Source organism: Equus asinus, chromosome 21 (genome assembly GCF_041296235.1).
Source record: "Equus asinus isolate D_3611 breed Donkey chromosome 21, EquAss-T2T_v2, whole genome shotgun sequence".
Lineage (NCBI taxonomy): Eukaryota > Metazoa > Chordata > Mammalia > Perissodactyla > Equidae > Equus > Equus asinus.
The window spans coordinates 18849539-18867895 of NC_091810.1; the positions used below are offsets into that span (position 1 = coordinate 18849539).

The 18357-nt window shown below is 40.0% G+C and overlaps 1 protein-coding gene across 28 annotated transcripts in view; it reads right to left on the bottom strand.

Annotated features, from left to right (window-relative positions):
• Window positions 1-200: 200 nt before the first annotated feature.
• Window positions 201-18357, bottom strand: part of SETD5 (SET domain containing 5) — a 76313-nt gene continuing 58156 nt past the window's right edge. For 22 of the 28 annotated variants that reach the window (XM_014857950.3, XM_014857947.3, XM_044754197.2 and 19 more), the window contains 7 exons: window positions 12689-12933; window positions 9406-9462; window positions 6993-7463; window positions 4289-4587; window positions 3288-3421; window positions 2729-2817; window positions 201-2387 (listed from right to left, as the gene is read on the bottom strand). In XM_014857950.3, the coding sequence (XP_014713436.1) occupies window positions 1779-2387; window positions 2729-2817; window positions 3288-3421; window positions 4289-4587; window positions 6993-7463; window positions 9406-9462; window positions 12689-12933 (1904 nt within the window). In that variant the 3' untranslated portion in view covers window positions 201-1778. Of the gene's footprint in view, window positions 2388-2483; window positions 2646-2728; window positions 2818-3287; window positions 3422-4288; window positions 4588-6992; window positions 7464-9405; window positions 9463-12688; window positions 12934-18357 lie in introns of those variants that run through there. The other 6 variants (XM_014857951.3, XM_044754199.2, XM_044754195.2 and 3 more) reach the window with 2 other exon arrangements.

The window sequence follows — 18357 nt, forward strand, 5'->3', positions numbered from 1 at the left end:
AGGGGAGAATGCAAACCCCAGCCCAATGGAGAGACATTTACATACGTTTTATATAATATACAAAGAAACCAGCATCCCAGGCAACATGATTTCCACTCCCAACGCTCTCCCAGACTGATGGGTTTGTGGGGGAAACAACAAAAAGAAAAGTATTCTGCTGAGGTCTCAGCATTAAAAAAAAAAAAAAAAATCTCCCCTCATTTGAGCAAACACCTGATTTCAATTTTGAAAAAGTGAAATTTTGTAACAGTCACACACAAAGAGAGAAGACTGTGCATATGGATAGTTGTAGGAGACGGTAGAAAGGAAGGGGATGCAAGAGGCTGGAGAAAAGAGGAGAAAACAAATTGGAGGGAAAGGAGGAGGAGACTCACAGTATTATCTTGTCCAAAAGAAAAGAAGTAAGGTCCACTGCAGCACCAGGGATTACACCTGTCATATATCTGCTACCCTACCATGGTTATAACTGAATACAAAATTAGATAAATAAAAACACGCCGGATATTACAGTAAACAAGTGAAAGAAATAAGCTGGCAACCATATGGAATTTAAAAAGATTGTGTACCCCACCTGGGCTGGCTCCAGGGCTCCTCCAGGGGTGTACAACAGGCACAATGCACTGATGGGGAGAAGCCAGTCTGCTCTCATCTCTCATCCAGAACAGTGTTAGGTGTGCGGGTGGCTTTATAACTCTCTCACCTGGGCCACTCCCAAATAAGCATCCCCCAAAGAAACGTGGGACATGCCCACACAATCACAGCCCTGTCGGTGCCACTCCACAAACATCTTTCCACTCTTACCCTGCAGTCACGAGTGCATGCTCCCCAATCATGGAGGCGGTCCTACTCACGGGATCGTCAACTCCTGATTAATTGGGAGTAGAAAAAATAAAATTCAAAGAATTCCCAAACCACTTGGGATCCTTCCTAATCAAAATTATTGCCAACAGCTGATAAGTAGCAATGCAATTGGCCTATCTCATTTATCATTCCACTTTTCTTTGCCTACTTACTTCATAGGTTACTGAGCTGTGAAATAGCTTGGGGAGGGGGAGTGGGATGGTAACAGGTGGGGGCTCAGACAATCTACAAGGGTAATCTGCTCCTGAATAATCACGAGTTGACCTCCAGCTCTTGTTCAGAGAGCCAGGCACCCCTCTGTCAGAGCACATTCCAAGCTTCACTATCCCTGCCTATTTCTTGGTGATTTTAAGACAAAGGTAGGGGGTATTCTTGGTGGACACAACTTGGCCAGATTATCTGCTTTTGGAATGGTTGTCTTAGGGTGAATGTTAACATACCTACCTTTTTTCTTAAGTGCATAAAACCCTAACACTACTCAGATGGCTTGGGGCTTTGAGATTGGCTCTTTTCACTTTTTTTCCTTTGAAAGAAAAAAAAATATTTTTGGGGGGATTTAAAAAGATGTCCTCACTGCACAAGTGACTACAGGCTACAGGCAAGGATGGGAGACGGAGGCTTCGACACAACTCATTGCACTTAGAACCGTTACTAACCGAAACACCATTTGCTTGTCAACAATGTACCCTTAACAGCAGGGAGAAACTTCTTTATAGTCTCTGCTTCAGACAAGATTTACATCTTTCTCCAAGGCCAGAGCCAGTCGCGACCACAAGTCTTGTTTCTTGTCGACCAGACCCAATCCTCTGGCACCTTGTACCCCCTTCCCCAGCAATATGCTCGGCCTAGGTTCCAGAGGCAGCTGGAAGGAAGCAGCTATGGGCTCATTCAGTTCTGTTTGCCCAAATCCAGAAGCCCTAGGAAAGTCCTGTCTGAGTCTTGACTCCCGACCCCTGCAGCGGCTGGAGTCGGTACTGGTGCACACTCCCACTCCCGCGGTGCGGGTAGTGCTGTGAATTGGAAACCGCAGATACCCTGGAGGCCTGGTAGGCAGTTGACTGCCCAGCACTGGGCAGACTGATAGTCCGTAAGTCTGATGGCAATGACGACCTAGAGTTCTGAGGAAAGGAGGTGGAACTCAGAGTTCCTGTGCTGGACTGGGAAACCGAGTCTGAGGTTGGTGAGTCTGAGGGGCCCTGTGGGGTAGGGCTAGCAGCACTAGAAGGGCAGCTCCTCCTTGGAAGACTGCTGCCGGTGCTGTTTCCAGAATGTGGCTGGCTGCTATAATACCCTGGTGTCCCCGTAAATGGGGCCAACGAGTCTGTGGACACAGGGTGGGCGGGGCTGGAATAGGATGTAGAAGAGAGGGAAGATTCTGAAGAACCGTGAGAGGGGGGGTTTCCAGGTCTCAGTGCAGTAGTTCGATAACTGTATCCTGGAGATTGGGTGGGATGTCCTCTAAAGGGGGAGGAACTCTGTTGAAGGAGGCTTTGTGATTCTGTCCGTGGACTATCACACTGCAGGAGCTAGAAAGAGTTAGGAGGAAAAGCAAAACGAGGTGAAAAGGTCCATATTTAAGCCATCCAGGCTTATGAATATTTGAAACACCCTATTTCTTCTTCTTCTTCATCTTCTTAACCATTTGTTCTTTTTAGGATACCAAAGACAATAAAATGGCTGTCTCTGGTCACTTTATTTTTCTGGCATGATTTATTACCTGAAGGTGAGCAGATGATGACTTATTTCCAAGGCTGCTGAAATTATATGCAAAGACGGCATCTCAACTGCAAAGGATGGCCAGTATCACAAAACATTTGGAACCCAGAACATACTGCTATGCCCAAAGATGAGCAATTTCTTGTCTCACCTGGTAGCTGTATCTGGAAGGGCTGTAAACGGCTGCTCCTTTAGAGAGTGCTGAGCTCAGTGTCTCTGGGCCTTCTCCATCTGCAGGGTCTGAAAGGTAACACAAAATCAACTTGGCTTCTTAGAGTATGAGGGAAATAGCCATTGTTCATTCAAATCATCAATGCCACCACCAACCCATGCTGCTCTTTCTGACAAATTAGCTGAGTGCAGCATGCCACAAGGGCAAAAAGGAGTGGTTAATTATGGACTATGTTTTAAATGCCTGATCTGATTCCCATCTCCTCCTTTCTCTTCATCCTTCATCAAAGTGGATATCCAGGACTTTGGAGAGATGAGTTACAGAAAAGTAGCCCTTGGGAAAAAAGAGCAGACAGAGAGCAAGAAATGCTAGATCTTAAGAATGCTGTAGCCCAAAAAAGTGGAAGCAAGACTGAGCTGGAACCTCACGTAACTGCAAATGAAACTGACTCACCTCAGCCCAGCATTTGGTGTGAACTGTGTGGAGCCTGGCTCACGTGTCCCTGAACCTGGCTGGCAGCAGAAGGCCATAGGCTCACCTGAGTCCTTCTCTGTGATGGTACTTTCCCACGTAGGAGAAGGCTCCCCTTTTTGGGCCACCCTCACACTGCTTCGGAGGACCTTGGGGATGCTCCCTCCCTCTCGAAGTCGTTCTACTGACGTGGGAACCATCCTGTGAAGGCAACAGGGTGCAAATTTATGCCACAGGACTTCAAGGGTCAAGTCTGGAACAAATGAAGCTCTGACAAAAGGTGTACAACATATTCACTTAAAACATCCTCTTAAACATGACCTTCTTCAGGACCAATTTAAAACAAGGTATTTTCTCTGCCTCAAACTATGCCAGGCACAGAAGAATAAATACTTTGAAAGAAAAAGCAATCAAGGAAAAAGCAGATTTAAAGATGTCTACTTCAACTTCCATTTTGAAAAGCTAAATTTTCTCTTCTGTGAAGTCATGTGCCTGGCACGTGTAGTAGTTTAATAAGTGTTTCTTAGAGTAATGAATGTTACTCATTTGAGCTAGGTCTCTTCTTTCCCAGACTTCATTTCTTCAGTTCAAGATCCCTGAAGTGTCTCATTTTCTACTTCACTCATCTGATGCTCAGTAGTTGCCACTAGTATTATTTATTTATTTGTATTCTCCCCTAAACCAGACAAATCCTTTCAGAATACGTCTTTTCTCTCTGTATATGCTTGCCATGTGGAATTATATCTGTTGTTAATTTAAGTGGAATTGAACTGTTGACTTACCTTTCACACAAAATGAGAAAACAGAAGAGGCAGTGATAGTGCCCAGCAAATAAAATAGCTTACACATGTCGTCCAAAGTGGTGTTCTGTAGGCTTGGTGGCAATTCTTTGCTTCTGTAAGGCTGGGGGGTTGTGGCTGATACTATTAAATCAGCTGAACAGGAGACATGGCACTGTTGGCTGGCTTTCTCAGATAAGTGGTCCCAAACGTAGGTAAAACTGGGAACGATTCTAGATGTATACTTCCCTCCTAAATTTAATTACTAAAGCATCAAACACAAACTTACCACCTACTGCTGATATTTTCTTGAGGTCTGCAGTGAGATGAAGATCCTCTGGAATCTGACGGGCTCACCGCCTCCAAATGGGACGTAGAGGAATGGGATGGGGAGAATTTTGTGTGAGGGGAAGATGGGGTCCGGGCTGAGGACCCCTGTACACCATGGGCACCAGTGTCTGACAGTGAGTTACTGCCGCCCTGCCCAGCTCCTGCAGACTTGCTTTTGCTCTGTGCAGAGTCCCCTCCCCCACTGGCAGAATTCTCCTTGGCCTCTTGTTTCCGTTTGCGGTACTCCAGCAGGGAGACCTAGGAGGAAAACAGGAAACAGGACTCTAGCTAGGCATCATTAGGGGATCACTAGCAATGGGGAAAGAAGATGGAACCCTAGTAAACCACTAGCAAGCCATGCAAACAAAGCAGGCACCAACATGGGTGACTCTTTTCAGGTGTTAGAGAGATCTGAGCAAGCACGGCTACATGTTTAAATCAGTGGCAAACTGGCAAGAAGAGAATATACCAAGAGATGACACTTTTGAAGAACGGTATTCACCAGTACACCTCAACCTTTTTTCTGCCTTCAGAAAAACCTGTGAGATAAGTTACCCAATAACAGAAGCATACTATAATTATCTGTAATAATGGAAGCACCTAAAAAGGGAAAGGTGCAAAGCTGGGAGCTTGTGTAGTTTGAAAAGCCCTCCCAGGTGATTCCAACGGCTCCTCCTCCTCCCCTAGAAACTCCTAGAGTTAGATGTTGAAAAAGAGAGAGAGAAATAGAAACAAACAAACAAAAAAGAAAAAGCCAATGCTTAGAGTTCTTAAATGTGCTCAATTTTCCAAGATACACCCAAGGATTTACTACTCTCTGCCTTACACATAGGGAAACTAGTGTAAAAAGAGAAAGGAAATGACTTGTGGTTTATATTTTAGCAACTAGCTCTAGAAAACCTACACTTGGAAACTTCTCTCTGACTCCTTGTCCACCTGCCCCATTCCCTCCGGAATGCCACAGTGAGCCCCTCTCCCTTGCCCTGCTCAGTTTACCTCCTCTTTGCTGTTGCAGCATACTGTGCTTCCCCCAACTGTGGACCTATTACAGTGTTCTGCTTGTTCCTCCACTAAACTGTATGTTCTACAAGGGCAAAGACCAAGTTTATTTGGCTTTTTATTTTTAATATTCAGCACAGAAACTGGCTGATAGCAGGAGGTCCACAATTTTTGTACACAATGAATAAAACCAAAAATCCAAAGATTATTTCCATTTTTGTCCCTGATAGTCAATATTGTTCATGTAACAGTCTTCTAAACCCATTGCTATCTTATTCCAAATTATCTCCCAGTGTTTCTTCCTTCTTCTATCCCCTTAGGGCTCTCATTTTTCTGTCCAAAAGTAAAATATAACAAATAGGGAAAATAAGACAATTTTGTATGCATTTTCTATACACAATCTTGGAAAGGAGTTAATAATAACAAATGGTAATATATTTTGTTGTAATGCAAATGTAAAAAGCCGCTAGGCTACATTTTGACAAAAGTACTACAGATACTTTGTAATTATGTGACACTGTCACACACAAGACTTAGCATCTCTAGCTTTGCCCAATAAATGGAAGTTGCTGTGACAACCCAAAATACTCCCATGCATTTCCAAATGCCCCTAGTTGACAACCACACATTTTTGGCTTTGTAATTTCTAGAACAGGCATTATTTAAAAGTCAAGTCCCAACTCGTTAGCCAGCTCTCTATGCCTGGCCCTGCTCATCTCTCTCTGTATTCTCCTCCTCTCCCCACCTTTCACCTGATACCACAGCCAACATCCAACTGTTTGCAACCACATCGCAACCCTACTGGCCACTCAATGGAGTGTCATTATAGGTACTTGCTCTGCTCCCTCTTCTGTAACATCCTCATCTTCATTTGTGGGCTGACTGATTCCTACTTATTGTCTGAAATCAGCTAAATCAGTGACCTGTCACCTCTCATTCCACCACCCTCAAACTGGCTAAGAGCCTCTTCTGCATTCTCAAAGCAACCATCCACACATCTGACTAAACCACGTTCCCTTGTTAAGATGTTCTCACCACATCTGAACAGCTCCTTTGGAGCATCCATCACCATTGTAAGTAATTACTTATTAATATAATTATCTGCAAGCTCAGTCTTATTTGCCATAAGCTCCATTAGGGCAGAACCTAGGAGGCAATATAGCATGGTGGCAGTAAGAGGATGCAATCTGGAATCAGACAGACCTGGGTAGTGTCCTGGCTCTTCCATTTACTAGCTGTGTGACCATAGGCAAGTTATTCAACTTGCCTTAGCTTCCCTGCCTGCAAAATGGGAAATCATCCATCTTACAGAATTATTGTGAGGATTAAATGCATAAGAGGAGCTCAACAGTGCCTAGTATATGGGATGTGCTAACTAACATAAGTAACTGGCATACTTTTTCACTGTTCTGTCCTCTGAATTGCCTATCAAGTGTATGGCACATACACAGTAGGCATTTAAATTGGCTGAATATTTACAGCACTCATCAAATTGTATTAAAACAGTCTGCTTTTCACTAGACATGGCAGAGACCATGTCTTACTCATCTGTGTTTTCCTCACACTGAGAACAGTGCTGAACACGTAGCAATAACTCAGTAAATATCTACTGAATTTTTCAGTTAACGTTCTTCAAAAGAGCCTACATAATGTGAAACACTTACCTTTTTCCTTTGTGGTGGGTTCTGGGGGGCAGATGGGACTCCTTCACAAGCCCTTTCACCACCAGGTGACATGGATCCACGAGAGAGGTCTTTCATAAAACCATGTTCATATCTGCTGGGAAACCCTTCTGCAGGGGAACAATATCCCCCATCCAAATGTAAAGGCTTCCTATCCCCTACTAGGGGAGATCCTCGATATAATCCATCTGCTCGAGGCATAGCGTTCAATGGGGAGTAGGCATACATTAAGTTAAACTCTGTCCGAAATGCCTGGTCCGAGTTTCTCACAAGGGTCTGATGTCCATCTCCACTCCTACTTGGAAAGCCAGTTTCAGAGGTGGGCCCAATGGAGGGATGAGGAGCCAGGTCAGAATGACCCGAGTTGACCAGGGAAGGTCTGTCAGCACAGCTGTTAGTGTTGGAGTCAAGGTAGCCTACTTTTGTCAAGTCCAGGTCTTTTCGGTGACAGAGCTGAAAGAATAAAAATCAACAGAGACATGGGGTAGGGGAGAAAGGAAAAAGTCAAAGGGCAGAAAAGAAGGGAGGTAAGAGGGGCAAAGGTGAACAAGGAAAGGTAAGAGGGATGGAAGTAGAAGAGAGAAAGCCATTAACATCTGTAAAAGTCCCATGTAGCCACAGTGTCTACAGGCCAGATTACTAAAGAATTCTGGCCTTTCCCAAATTGCTTTAAAGTCTTTCCGGATGAGAATACTGGGAAAGTCAAAACTAGATAACTGGCCAAATGTGATTATTTTGCCTGCTTAGCCTTTCATCAGGTTTGTTGAGTCACTCTACACTACACATTAAGGGACTGGCAGTATAATTAGGGATGTACCTGAGCCCCACGTATGCTACAGAGGTAAGACTGGTGTCTTATGAAAACTGGCTTCTGGTGTCATTCATTTCTAAATCAATACTGATGGAAGGTGGGAGGAGGAAAAAAGGTGAAACAAAGTAGAAAGTAGACGGAAAGTCAAGTATTTAAGTTACTGGTTCAGTAAAGGAGAATGGCATTAGTTAAAAGACATCAATCAACCAGTTCTTCACTCACTTTCACCATTAAGTAGGAGTGTTTCTCATAAAACTTTCTGGCCGCTCAATTCTTCTTTCTTTATCCTCTAACGTATGTCAACATACCACAAAGACCACTAATGCCCATCACTGTAGAGCATCTGAAATGTACCCCCCAAAAATCCATCTACTATTTGGTTATCATTACCTCCTAACACCAAGATGTTTCCACCACTAGGTCAACTATAGCTAACTCTCTAGAAAGAATGGTACCAGAAACCCAGATATCACACCATGTCAACCTCCAAATTATGTTACCTTAGAATCTTTAGCAGCTGAGGAGAACTTTACCTTCTTTACAAGATAGAGTAAAAAATACCCAGAAAACCTCTAGTACACTAGAATACAATCTTTTTCAGTCACACTGGTCTATAAAATCCTACTGATTCAGAATTTGGTCAACTGTTGCTGAGTTTAGCACTAATCTTTTTTGGAGTGGGGAGGGGTTAACAGTTCAGTTAATTTCTGAAATGTTTTGAGAGATTGTAACTTTCTCTTCAAGAGGAAAAAGGCTCCATGTGGATTCATGGAGTTAATCATTACTACATTTGTCCAAATCTTTTAATAGTTAAGAAACTCTACCACTAAAATCTGAATTTAACATCTCCATAGCAGTAGGGTTTCTGAGAAAAGCACTCAATTAATACCCTAAGAGATGCCACTTATATGGCAACCATATCCCAACCACTGCAGAATGGAGGCTTATGTCACAAAAGTCATGGGCTGACTTAGTTTCCTTGTATACCCAGTAAGGAGCTATGAAGAAATGTAAAAGGTGAGAGGCATGACTCTCCCTTCCTAAAGAAGCTGCTCAATCTATCAACCAAAGCCCAAAACATCCAGTTAAACAAGAGCTGTCAGATTAACCCTGGAACAAAGCATAAACCACTGCCTACCATTTCCAATATAAGCTGCTCCTTTATCAGCCCAAGATAATAAATATCAAAAGACAGCTCCTACCAACTTCTAACTTTTTTTATTTAACAAACACACCTTATTCGTTAGACTTTAACACGTCTCCTACCATATCTTCAGCCTCCTTTAAACTTGACTTCTAGATTCTATTCTTCTTTAAAAGAACTCTTCAGCCACCCCCTCCCCCAACAACAACAAAACCCCACCACACACACACAGCTACTTCATTTTCCTCCATCTACATTGAGGGTTCTGAGTAATCACAATCACACATTGGACATTCATTCAACTTAAGTGACCGATCGGCCACCCTCCAGCCCATCACCCCATTCACTCGGAGCCCCCAGCCCCCCCCACACACTCAGGAATACACTCATGCACACTCACTCTCAGCCTCCAAGTGTGATTGAGATGGTGTGATAACTACCTCGGGTGACAGGGACTCGGGCCTATTCGCAGGGGAACTCTCAGGGGAGGATATGTTCTAGAGGAGGGAAAAGCATCTTGTTATTCATCTACTCGAAGTCAAGAAGCAAAACAAAACAAACAAAAAATAAAGTAAAAGCAAGCATAGATGGTTAGCCACAACTTTTTTTGAGGGGCAGGTATTTAACTGCAGAATTCCTCTCAATAGACAGAATGACTTGTTAAAATGCTTCCTGGTGTCTTTGAAAGCATTTAAGGATAAATTGGTTATAATGTTTCATGCTATAAGTAAACATCTCAAGCAGATATCAGGAAAGAGTTAGATTGGTGAAATTTGACACTATTATATTTCTTTCTATGTTAGATGAGAGTATTTGTTATTGATGGGCACCCCACCACTTATTCCTCCGTAGGGGAACCTTTTTCCTTCACCCCCCACCCCCCTATGAACATCACATTTCCTCATTTTCTTATGTGACGCAGGCCTACCACCATTATCCAGAGAAGCTGCTTAGCATGCTTGGGGGCTGACTCTGCTAGGAAGATGGCCAGTTCCTCCTGAATGACGGTTACAGGAGCTATGACTGACAGCAGCTCTAGCTCACAGGCCAGATGGTTCTTGACAGGATCTAATTGGATCTGACCACCCCTACCAATGTGCTCTGATACTAAAGTCCATTAATACTTTTGGGAACAGAGCAAAAAAAAAAAAAGAAAAATAAGCAGACGTGCACACTTCCAGTCCCTGCGTCCTAAACAGGGTTACCCTTAGGGCTTTCACCTGAGGCAGCATTCCCTTATTAAACAGGAACTGGGCAGTGAACTCGCTGGGAATATCTGAACAGTAAAGAGTGGAGAGAATGGTAGTTGTAACAAGGATTCAGGGTTGTCAGCGGTAAGGTAAGGGTAGGACTCCTACTCTTGTAGACCCTTGACACATGTGGCCTGCATGGCAGACCTATCCTGTGATAGGTGAATGAGGCTGCTTTAGCAGAGCAGGGTACTGGCTGTTAATTTTATTTGGTGGGGTGGGTAGTGTGTGTGAGGCGGATAGTGCGGTATGGATCTCAAGGTAGGAAAGGAAGGGAAGGGTTATTCTGGTGGAAAGCAGGGGCTAATTAAGCTTCTCCTCCCAATGCAGCCTTCACTTCTTTTTCTTGATGCGCCCTCCTCCTCATAATCTTGTTCTCTTCTACTACATGTCTCAACTCCTTCCCTTAGCATTGGACAGATTTCTCATGAAATGTTTATTTTTCCTTTCAAAAATGTTCTTCCCTCAACCAAGCTGATTTTTTTTTTTGAGGAAGATTAGCTCTGAGCTAACTACTGCCAATCCTCCTCTTACTGCTGAGGAGGACAGGCCCTGAGCTAACATCCGTGCCCATCTTCCTCCACTTTATATGTGGGACGCCCACCACAGCATGGCATGCCAAGCAGTGCCATGTCGGCACCCAGGATCCAAACCGTCAAACCCTGGGCCGCCAAAGCAGAACGCAGGAACTTAACTGCTGCGCTACCGGGCTGGCCCCCAAGCTGATCTTTACTTATGACACCTTTTTGATATTTCTCTGTGTTAGTCTTGGATAGAAATAAGGCTTCCCACACCTCCCTATACTAGAATATAGGAAAGAGTATGGCAATTTGAATGCTGATAAGGATGGTTAGGATGGTGAAGTTTGCTTTTTATTGATGAAAAAGGCTAAATTTCCTTAGTTAAAGGAGATTAAAATAGTGGAAACACACACTGGACTTTTTGAAGGGATGGGCTGTTTATTATATTACAATATTTTCTTTCCCTCCTGGTATTCTAATATTATGCTTAGACTATCCATCACTAAAACGATCTTTGATTTTTCAAAAAAATAAAAACACCTTACATTTGCATAGTGTTTCATAGTTATCCAAAATGCTACAAGGGGTAGGAAATGCACTGAGTGCTAAACACGGCTGTTCCAGAAAGCGACTTACCTTCTAATTTCTGTAATTTCCCGTTAATTATGATAAAACCTGCACTGATAAAGTATGAAACCCTTTTCCTATAATTTACTGCCCTACAGGGAGAACGTCCTCTCATGAAATTTTACTATCAAAATCTAGTTGCTAATTGAAAAGTCAACTGCAATTAGACCAAGTAAAGTTAATAAGGCCCAAATCTGCTTTATTAGCTGGCTAAAAAGAATGCCACAGGGAATTTCCTAAAGAGTAACTTCCCTAGAAATCAAATGTAACCAGGAAAAGGTTTGCTCCAAAGTTAAGTTAACAAGGTCTATTTAGGCACAGAACATGGCTGCTGCTTGCTTTCCAGGTTTCTAGCTACCTCTTTCTGAGTTAGCCACTTAAAAGTCCAGGTATTCTTAACTTCCATGCTCTCATAAAAGCTGAATAGGGAGGATGGCATCGGTTGGAACATTCACCTTTATCAAAGAACACATCTGGAGAAGTGTGAGCTAGGGGCTGAGCTGAATGTGTTTAGTGACAAGAACAAATTTTTCTAAGAAGGAAGAGAAAAATGTCTTCAATTTGATTATAAAGTATTATGCAATAGATGAAGTTTTTTTATACATATGGATTCTATTCAGTAGACCTGCTGTCACCCAAACTTGAATACTAAAGTGATTCAGAATTAACTTTTTGAAACACCTGAGACATACATTTCTAACAATCCAGAGTATGAACATAATAAATTTGTCTCTTATGAATGCATGTTGCTAGCCTCTATTTTTCATTCCTAACGCGTTTTTAACAAGAGAAAGTAACCTGGAGTAGGAAAAAACCCCTTCATTTGCTATAAACCATATTTCAATGGTTTCTAAATCTCCGTTCACTGAGGCCACAACAAGAATAGAAAACAACAGGGAAAGACACTGCACTGATTTAAAAGGTCTAGAAATGAAGACATGATCAATAAGTATAATCTTAGCTCTCAGGCTGGTGTCATTAATGGTTACTAGGCAGCTAGAGGCCTATTTTAACCAAGGTACACAGTAAAGATAAAGATGGAGATCTAGCATGCTTACTACCTCAAGTTATGGAGACTGATGGACTGCATGCAAAAGACAGATGAACATCATCTGTGTAGCACTATTCCTACTTTGGGAAGTATGGGGACTGCCAAGATGAGAGGCTACCAGGTAATAGGTCACAATGACCCTGAGGTTTCCCATTGTCTTGCTGAGACAGGCAAGGAACATGGTAAAGAAACATCTGGAATGATATATTTGAAATGAGGAGGTGCAAATGATGATTTTCATATTCAGCATTCCCAAGAACCAAACCCAAATCACCTCAAACTGCAGAGGAGTATTGCAGCGACTAGCAGTAGTAAGAGACGCAATTGGTGAGAACAGGAGGCTGTATCCGTTCCGACACTCCTCTTCCGGGTGAGACGCGCCAGGTGTGGTCAGCTGGGGGCTCTTTGAGCCTGGATTGGGAGGGGGTGGTGTGACTGGAGAAAGAGGCCGCAGTAACTTGGTGACATTCTGCTCCATCAGATAACGAGATTTCCATTTCTTTAATGGGCTCAACAAGTCTGTGAAATACAAAGCTTGGATGAGAGATTGAAACCACAGCTTAAAGAGAGGCTCTGCAGTAAAGCCATTAATCTCTAGCCCACAATGGCTCTTAACTCCTCTTTCGTCTCACCCCACTGGTATCTCCTGCAATCAAATCGCAAGCCCAAAGAAACTCTTTAATTGCCACACAATTCTCAAAACTCTCTCCCAGAGAATTGCCAGATGAATCTGACATTTTTAATGACTGATCCCTGGAAGCAAAATATATTTTTTTACACTGTTTCTGAAAATCTCAAATCTGTGTCACTTTGTTAAAATCACCCTCTATTTAACTGCCATGTCACTAGCTCAAGCTTCTGGAATGCTAATGCGCCATACTTATTTTATCTTCTCTTACAGTTTTGCCATTTTTCAGCAGCTCTTCCTATAATGTGTAACGTTCTGCTTTAGTAGGAAAGACACATGATTACCTGACTTGTATCCAGCCCCTAGTTTGGAGTGATTCCAAGTGTGAAATGATTTCTACAAAAACTTTTCCCAACTATTTTCAAAAACTAGGCTGGTATTGTTTTCCTGATCAAAATATCCTACTTTCTATACCTCTTAGGTCCACTTAAAAAGGAAGCTACTACATTATATATTTCAGTGACCTCTCAGGCCAACACACCTACCTCACTTTCACAGAGGAAAAATCTACTTTTATTCCTTTACAGTTAAAAGGGATTTATTTACTTAATATCTACTACATGGAAATCACTGGACTAGGTATGTGGGGAGAAATGGTCATCATATACTCTATTTAAAATGGTTTACAAATTTGTAAGAAAGAGAAAACATATAAAAACATATCTACTATACGTTTAAGAACCTCAATAGAGGTGATTATACTGCTATGTGTTAGTTAAAAACAATTAGGCTTTTAAGCAATTATTATACACAAGCTACTATACTAGACGTTTCATGTGAATTAATTTGAACAACTCTATAAATTCAGCACTACTATCATCATCATCATCATCGCCCCCATTTTCAAGATGAGGAATTTGACGGGCAGAAAGATAAAGACTATGTAATCTGGCTCCCATCCGCATTCTTAATCACGAGGTTAAATTACACCCCCAAGGCTTGGTGGAAGGAGTGAGCTGATTCCAGGCCTTCAAGCAGTTTTGGGACACTAGGTCATGGACAGAGCCATGCTTCAGGAAGATTACTCCGGCAGCAATGGCTAAGAAAAGACTGGACACTGGGAAACTATTTAGTGTTAATGGAGTAGTTAGCACAGAGTTCTGAGGCAATGAGCTAGTGTAGCAGACACTGAAATGGAGAGGGAAGAAGAAATGCAAAAAATACTGGAGATGCATATTTTCTTTTCTGATATCTGAGAATTTTTTATTTTCCTAGTTTGGAAGAATATTCGTATTTTCCTTTTGTTCCAGATACTAAGTTTTCTTTCTTATTTTTCTTTTCTCCTTTTGAAAATTGCCTAGGTATAAAAAAAAAAAAACAAACAAACATGATTCACGACTTATATTTAGAATACCTTTTATATATTTCAAGTCTTAAACAGTGAATCTTTTAAAAGACCACTATACTGGTAGGTCCAACGCTGTATTTACTAAGAGCAATTATATAAGTGATGAAGTTCACTGCGGAAAAGTTAAAAAGTATGGATGAACTCTCTTACCCACAAATCAACTTACAATTCATTTAAAATGTATCTACTAAGTACTTATGATATCATATTCAACAAAACAGACCTAACGTCTGCCCTTACGAAGTTTACAGGTCAGTAGTCATTTGCCTACTTTTTTCTATTAATAGCACTATATTTACAATTTATTTTTTCAAGTTTCATTTTTCTTCTTCTTCTTTTTGCCATACCAAGCTTTCAAATTTTATGTGGTTAAACCCATCCATCTTTTATGGTTCTTCACCTTTACTCAAATAATTCCCAAGATTGTACAAAGAGCCACATATTCAAACACAAACATACCTTGAAATCATACCCACAAACTGACGCACTGCTAATAACCCTGGTGTATTTTCATCTAGAACTCTTTCTTGACACGGCCTTACTGACTCCTGTCTAAATCACACTGCTTAATAACCTACTATTTTCACTCAGAAATACACGGTAAAAAATCTTTCCATGACAATGAAGAGAAATCTACAATTCAGTTTTAATGGCTGTATAGCATTCGTATTACCAAAATTTAACCCCTTTAAGTATAATTTTTTGCTTTTATAAATATGTCTCAATGACCAATAATCTTGCTCTTACATATTTCTGCACTTGTTTACTTTTGAGGACAAACTGGTAGATGTAGGATTGTTAAATGAAAGAATACGTCCTTTGGCTCACTAGTTTTGTTTATTCTTGTGCGAACTGTCTGCGCATGTCCTTTAGCCTGCATCCTATGGGCATGTTGGTCTAGTTCTTCATCTGTAAAGACTCTTTAAATAACAAGGATGATGACCCTTTGTTGGAAATGCAGCAATTATATTTTCCAAGGTTGCTCACTGCCTTTTAATTTTATTAATAGCCTTTTTTGGCTATTTAATGTTTTATATTTTTATTTAGTCAAATGTATCAATAATTTGATTTTCTGCCTGTGACATCATATTTGTCTCTGCCACCTTACCCCAAGAGTATAAAAAATACTGGCCTATTTTCCTTTTATCTCCATCTTCAATTTTTCAATTTAACTCAAATAGAACATACTTTAGCATAAGGTAGTGATTATCTATCCTTTTCACATGTCAAATTGCTAGCACATTCTTCCAAAATCTTTTATACTTATAGATTATAATTTCTCCATTGATTTGAAATACGTTTATCCTATTAGAGTCTGACATATACTGGGTTTAGTTCTGAATGTTATTTTGTACCCTTGTTGTCCAAACGGAATCAATATTGACATCCATTTTAGTAAAAGTGTTGGGGCAATTCCAGTTATTCTACTCTGGCTCTCCAAAATATTTTGGCTATTGTAGTATACTGGTTCATGACAATGAACTGCAGAAATGATGTGTCAACCATGCTCATACTACCAAAAAAAAGTTAGAATTTTGATTGGAGTTGTATTGAATTCATGAGTAATTTGGGGAGAATTCTCATTCAGCACCATGGCACAATTGTTCAGCTACTCATGTCTTCATTTATATCCCTCTTCCTAGAGATTTGTCACATTTCTAATTAAGTTTACTCACCAGTATTCTCTATTTTTTGTTAGCACTGTGAACTGGACATATTTCTCCTTTTATGCTATCCAAATATTATTAACATATACGAAAATGTTTATACATTTTTGTTCCAAGCTACCCTATTGATCTCTACCAGTTTTTTAGTTAATTCTCTTGGCTTTTCCAGATAGATAAGCATATTATTTGTACACAATGACAACACATACATCCTCTTTAGTAATACTTTTATCTCAGTTTTCTTTGCTAATCATTTTGGCTAACAATTCTAGTGTTAAAAAATAACAGTACTAGAGGGATAATTTGATAACCCATTTTAAGGTTTAATGTAACTAGTTTTCAACCATGCTTTCAATGAAGCATAACTGGCAACCATTTTCAGATAGATATTAAAAAAAAATTGTAAGTACATTATTTTATTAGATTAAATTAATTAAATAGCATTAAATTCAGATTTCTATTACTCCCCCTCTTCCATCTGGCCTGCATAATTTTCAAATATTGGACCACCCTTATATTCCCAGGAGAAATTTTATTTGGTTGTAACATACCATTCTCTTAATATTCTTAGAGATTCAAGATCCAGATCATTGAAATCTAATTTAAAAGTAGTACTATGCTATTTTTTGGGGGGGTTAATTTGATAAAACGAATCATGAGTAAAAATTTTAGTGACACTGTGTAGTAGTCCATCAAAAGTTTATGCACATAAAAATAAACCACAAATTCTACTATTCCTTTATCAGCTGAAATCCAGGTTGTTTTTATCCTGTATATTTTTCCAATTATTAATAATTGTACAGCTAATACTTTACAGAAATTTTGGCCCGTGCTTATTTCTGCAGAACAGATACCTAGAACAACTACTACTAGGTTAAGGAGTATGAATATTTTTAAAGCATATTTTTAATGTTACCAAATTGCTAGAATGGATATTACACCGCTGTCATTTTTACTGCTAATCCTTTCTCCCAATATATTTGTCCTCTATTAGTTCAGAGACAATACAGACAGAGAAACGTCATTCAAGTTTGACTTTCTAAAAAAAATATTTGAATGTGCACAGAATTTGCTTTGGCAAGGATCTAATTCTTTTCAATCCTCCAAGTAAGCAAAAATTTCAGAATAATTTACCAAATCTTTCATTTATATAAGGCCTGTTTCTGGCTATTCTGTTCCATATATACATCCATTCTCACACCAGTACTATACTAATCAGTATATATAATAGTAATTTAGTAATAATAGTAATTATAGTAATAATAGTCATTTAATTACTAGCTTCCAGCTTCATATTAGAAGTCAGTCATATTTCCAGGGAAAGTACTTCTTCATCATGACTCTTTTTCAATTTTTTCTCAATTATTTTCCTGTTTATTTTTTAAGATAAACTTCAAGATCATTTAACCAAAATCCAAAAACGAACTAGTTTGATGGAAACTATATGAAGCCAGAGGGAGAGAAAGAGAGAGAGGGAGAAAAAGAGATACTGATTATATTTCTTCTTTCCATTAAGGAATACAGAATTTCCCTTCATTTCCTCGACTTTCTCAGTAATGGTTTGCACCGCATGTCCCACTAAGGTTATTCCTAAGCAGTTTCTTAGTTCTGTTAAGTTTGAGAATGAAAAATTTTTCTTCATTCATTTTCTTAGTACATAAAGACTTAATTTCTGCATATGTACTACCTAGAGGTTTTATTAAACTCTTATTAATAAGTTTTTCAGTCTATTATTCAGGCTCTCCTAGGTACATTTCTACATTATTTACAAATAATGAACATTGTGTCCTCCTCTATCTGAATAGTAGTAATACCTTTCATTTCTATACAACTTTAGCTTTTAGGAACTTAGAATCTTTAATGTATCCTATTACTTGACTAATTTCTACACGTGCTCCATAAATACTTGACAAGTAAGAGTATTTTGTGTAGAAAAATGAAAGTAATAATTCCTATTATGGGTCTGATACTGCACTAAGCATTTTATACACATCATTTAATCTCAAATTAGCTCTACAAACAGATATTACTATTCCCATTTTACAGATGAGGCTCAGAGATGTTTACTAACTTGCTCAACATCTATAGTTAGTAAATAGTAGAGCTGGTTTTGAAATTCAGGTCTGTGGGACTCTCTCTCTTTTTCGTTTTTAATTTCTTCTTCTTCTTTTCTGGTGAGGAAGATTGGCCCTGAGCTAACATCTGTGCCAATCTTCTTCCATTTTGTATATGGGACACCA